The 4904-nt window shown below is 31.4% G+C and overlaps 3 protein-coding genes across 3 annotated transcripts in view; 1 reads left to right on the top strand and 2 right to left on the bottom strand. All coding sequences in view use genetic code 12, as the record gives it.

Moving 5' to 3' along the window:
• Positions 1 to 1246: 1246 nt before the first annotated feature.
• KAR4 (Kar4p) lies at positions 1247 to 2344 on the bottom strand (the record flags this gene model as incomplete). Its single annotated transcript, XM_049407036.1, has 1 exon — positions 1247 to 2344. The coding sequence occupies one exon, from the start codon at positions 2342 to 2344 to the stop codon at positions 1247 to 1249; it is 1098 nt and encodes a 365-aa protein (XP_049266379.1).
• A 462-nt stretch (positions 2345 to 2806) lies between these two features.
• On the top strand, positions 2807 to 4655 carry J8A68_000317 (uncharacterized protein; the record flags this gene model as incomplete). Its single annotated transcript, XM_049407025.1, has 3 exons — positions 2807 to 2923; positions 2988 to 4176; positions 4237 to 4655. 3 exons carry the CDS (start codon positions 2807 to 2809, stop codon positions 4653 to 4655), a joined length of 1725 nt encoding a protein of 574 aa, XP_049266378.1.
• A 173-nt stretch (positions 4656 to 4828) lies between these two features.
• Positions 4829 to 4904, bottom strand: part of GEF2 (Gef2p) — a gene marked incomplete at both ends in the record, with an annotated part of 2914 nt that continues 2838 nt past the window's right edge. The window contains one exon of the mRNA XM_049407013.1: positions 4829 to 4891. Coding sequence (XP_049266377.1) covers positions 4829 to 4891 — 63 coding nt within the window. The remainder of the gene's footprint in view (positions 4892 to 4904) is intronic.

Raw genomic sequence — 4904 nt, 5'->3', positions numbered from 1 at the left:
ATTTCTATATAGATTCTTCTCGTTTTTATATAGGCTACAAATATATATGATTTTAGGAAAAAAAACGTAATTTTTTAAAAAAATCTTAACTTTCACTTAAAAATATAAAGAAATTTTATAGTTACTAACCAAAGATCCCTAGAGATCCAATATTTTCTTATATTTAAGAAATTAGTTAATTCAACCCCACGTTCAAAATTTTGGGAACAGAAAACTATGTTGGGTAGTGATTGTAGTAGGTCCCGGGAACAGAGTACATAGTTTCTATGTTATTCGCCGAAGTAGCAGACTGCACCCAACAACTGGACTGATAACTCCGTTGTTCTTTGAACAAACCACTTGTTTGTAAAACCAGTACACAACAGAAAACGTTTCAGACAGTGTCGTCAAGAACCGTGAAGTTTTTGAAATATTATATTTGTGATAGGGAAGTGGGTAGTGTGGGTAGCCTCTTACATCAATTTCGATGATCAGCTTGGAGAGTACTTTACGAAGGTTTAAACAGAGGCAAGCCCATGCATTTGGACGAGAAAATTAACAAGCTACAGAATTTCAAACCAGAAGATGATACTCAGAGGTATTCGTATACATTCTCCGACTAATTTGACCAGCATTCGGGCAAACCTATCCATTGAAAACAATGGGAAGGGCTTTCCCTTTGTAATGTCCAGATGCAAATGAATAAAGACTAATCCTGTAAGCATTTCACAAAACTGGTCTGATCACATTTATCGACATTATTCATCCAACAGGGCAGTATTGTACATTGAGTGTGATGTTTCAGATTGAAACCGACGTTATTCTCTATGTTCTACGACCATATAGAAATGGCTGCAAAAAAATAGGTCTAGTGTAAAATCTGAAACATATTTTCTCACAAAAGTTACCCGGATTTGTTCCAGACTGTTTAAAACAGAAAAATTTTTCATCACATCGAAACTTATTTTGGAGGGAAGAGACCCTTTCTTCTTGTAAGAACCTGAAACAAAATCAAACCTAATAGTATGTAATTAAACCTACATGGATATATAGAAATCCGATATTTGTTTATGATGATAACCTTACTCAGCTCACTCAGAGTTCTCTGAACAATGCTGATAAACTTCCTTTTTCCAACTCATCTAAACTGATAAATACAAATATAGAATTCTATAAAATTTTGCATGTGTATTGAATGAATAATAATTTACTAACTAATGAATTGAAATAGATCTATAACAAATATATAATATATATAATAATGCGATTATTTTGCAGCGATTACTGGACTCTTGGGTCTTAAATCCTCAATTTCATTGGTTTGAGGAACCAAGAACTGGGTATGCAATTGGTTATTATAGCCAGCCATACCGCCAGAACCATTGGGCTCTTTGTATTTGATCATCGACTTGGCATATAATTCTTCTTGATATTTAGCAGGATTGAAGTTGTTGAGAAGTACATCTGGTCCCATGATGACCCATCCGGGACGTAATTTAATTGGAGTGTTCTTACCCAACTTGGATGGGATTAAATGTAATCTTCTATTGGAGTTGGAGAAATTTTCTGCAACACGATAGATAGCTTCTGGAACTGCATTGAAGCATTCGCCATTTGGTTTTGTAGGACTTTCGATTTGTAAATCGGTATCAACATTACAATGAATTAAATGATTATCGGATGATCTTCTTACTGTACCAGTAATACACATCCAACAATGCCATTGTTGTTTTTCAAACAAAGGAATTGAATCTAAATCTCCATAATTGCCTGGATAGTAAGGTGATTTACTATCAGTAGGTAAGAAAATCAATTCTTCAGATCTTCTAAATTTCTTATTGAAATTATCATTATTTAAAAGATTAGTTAATTCTTGAATCTTTTGGGTTGTAGCCCAAATGAAAAGGAATCCCGGCTTTGCACATAATTTATAAATTGGAATACTATTTAAGATTGGTAAAATGAATTGATTTTCAACCAAAGCTCCAATCATAATGACATCAAATTTTAATCCATAAGCATCAATCCAATGGTTTAAAGTAGGAACAATTTTATCTGAACTGATTCTTACCCCATATGGTTGAAGTGCATGTTTTTTAACTTGTTGACGTTTTAATTGATGCAACTTAGCTAATTTTGGATAGCCTTCAATTGGATTATTAATGTTTCTAATATATTTGGTTGCAGGAATACCAGTATGGACATAATTGTTGCAATAATCTAACTCCTCTTCTTTAGTATGTGGTCTTTGAGATCCTCTATTGTTGCTATTGGTCTTACCGGAGTTTTGGGAGTGGATTGATTTGAGAGGACTTTTGCTGATGGCACTAGAATTACGTGAACCAAATTTGTTGTAAGTATACATGATGACTGATGCAGGATTATAATGACAGAATAAACGGTCAAAGTGAATATGAATTTAAGGGAACTTTCTTCGTTTTTATATGAACCGTTCAAACAGAAATCAACTTACGTTCTCTATTACCTTTATGCCTTTGTATAGAAGCTGTAGCAGGATGTTTCAGGGTGTTAACATGTGTTTCAAGTTTTGTTACTGAGTTGAGGTTAAGGACTGTGTCAAATTTTTTTTGGTGTGTTTCAGAAATTTACAACCAAACTTTCTAAAGTGTTTTGTAATTTTTTATTTCTTTTTTTTTTTTGGCTGCAAAAAATTTAAAAAAGTTTCGCATCAAAGAATTGTTTGTAACCCAAATTAACACTCATTTAGTTTATATTCAAACCACCTGATACAACACAGATATAAAACATCAAGAAAATAAAGGAACGCTTCACATTAGTTTCATTTTACAACATATTCCGTTGCAATATGTTCTCCAAACGAAGGAGACCATTACTTCTGGAACAAACTTCAATACAACTGAATAATATGGAAGATCGTTTAATTAAGAGGGCAATAACAGACATCAAGAACTATAACGAATTTGTACGTATATTCCAAGATTAATAATAATTCTGAAAGCATGATTTCACTAACTAAACAAAAATAGACTAAAAGCAATTCCTATTATCTAAAGTCAATCCAACAACATGTGGACGAACTTTGTCCTGAACTTGCAAAACTTTGCGAATTGGTGAATCAAGAGAATCAACAGCAAATCAGTATTATTTCTAGAATGATTGTTGATGATTTCTATCTAGAATTATCTCAAATTCAAATAAATGAAATTAATCAACAATTATTCGAGCATCAAGCTCATTTGTTTAAAAAATTAGTTTCCTATTTGTTAAATGATAATACAAAATATGCTGAAAATCCAGAAAAAATTGCACATTGCTTAATGATATACTTGGTTTCATTTTCCAATTATCCATCTTTTATGACTTTTCAATTGAATCATCTAAATAGGTTACTTATTAACATACTCAAGATTTGTCATCAGCATCCACAAATATTTGAAATATGGTTGGCTTTACCTGAATATACCGAGAACCAGTCATTAACCATTAGATCATTAATTTCACCGTCGAAGCCACCAAATTCGAATTTTGCTTTATACGACATTCTCATAAAATTATTTATTGATTATGATCAGTACGAGAGTTCTCAACTTTTACCAAAACTTTTGAAACTTACAAATAACTCTCCACAATTATTAACTTGGTTTTATGAACATGATCAAATGGAAGATGCCTTCACAGAAAAACTAGCATTGGTTCTTCGCGAAGCAGTACAGAATCGAAAAATTCCCCAACCAGTTCAAGATTCATTCAACAAATATACCCAAATCTTGATTGAAATTATTGAAGTCAGTGCTCCAAGGTTAAGTAACAAATTCTATGAAATATTCGAAACCAATTTCCTTAATAAAATGCTTGACAGGAAATTACATATTCATTGTACTTCATTCTTATTCTCAATATTGAAAACTCTTACAGATAATTCTGGAACTACATTCACTTTAGAACGAATCACAGGAAACAAATATTTTATATCTTATATTAACAAGATTATTGAACAAAAGCATGATAATCAAGAATTTTTACATGTGCTATATAGCTTATTCCTAGAGCATGACATTGCAATCTTAAAATTAATGGGATCGCCAGAAACTCCTCTTGAATACCCCTGTCCTATTATAGACCTTAAAATTAAAACAATGAAAATCCATCAATGTAAAACCAATGAGGTTGCCAGACGGTTGGAAACTCTTGTAAAGAATAGCTTTCATTCAATTGGTATGTTTTCTTTCTTTCTGACAAGTCAAGTATCAAAATTATACCTTCATTTATTATTAGATTTCTTCAAAAGACCTCCTACTGAAAACCTTATAGTACTCGATTTGTCTTCACAGTTGTTTCTTAAGTTAAACATGTACAATAACCAACAATTCAGAAGTGTCTTAGAATACCTCTATGATTCCTATATGTTCTACCAAGACTTGCTACATCAAAATGATCAATATAGGTTCGATTCGATTGAATTACAAAGATTAAAGGAAAGTAGATATGTCCCTCCTAGTCCTGATTTATTAGAAGAATTACAAATTGATAATTATGAATCACAAACTGAAATCATTGATTATCACCATTTAAGATCAAATTTACAATTTTTTCAAATCAACTTTCTAACAGAATTATACGTTCATTCTAAATTTAAACATATTCTAGTTAATTTTGAAATGCTTCCAAATCAAAACACATATTTATCTTCTTAAATAGTCAATTAAAACTTTCTTATGCAAAACACCATAATATTTCCCATCTTTTAGTAAAACAATTACTCTAGTTCCAACTCGATCAAAAATTAAATGAGCGAAACTTAATTCACTATCATAATTTATAAATATCGGATGATAATCAATAAATTTCGTAAAGTCCGTCAACTCTTCTAATGCCAATAATAGGTTAATATAACCATCGGTGGGGATTGATCCATAATTGAAATAATCCTCTTGTGATTGGAA

The sequence above is a fragment of the Hemisphaericaspora subhashii genome (genome assembly GCF_019202705.1).
Source record: "Hemisphaericaspora subhashii strain CBS 10753 chromosome Unknown scaffold184, whole genome shotgun sequence".
In the NCBI taxonomy this organism is placed as follows: domain Eukaryota; kingdom Fungi; phylum Ascomycota; class Pichiomycetes; order Serinales; family Debaryomycetaceae; genus Hemisphaericaspora; species Hemisphaericaspora subhashii.
The sequence above is the reverse complement of the archived record's forward strand: the minus strand, read 5'-3'. Positions and strand labels throughout refer to the sequence as shown.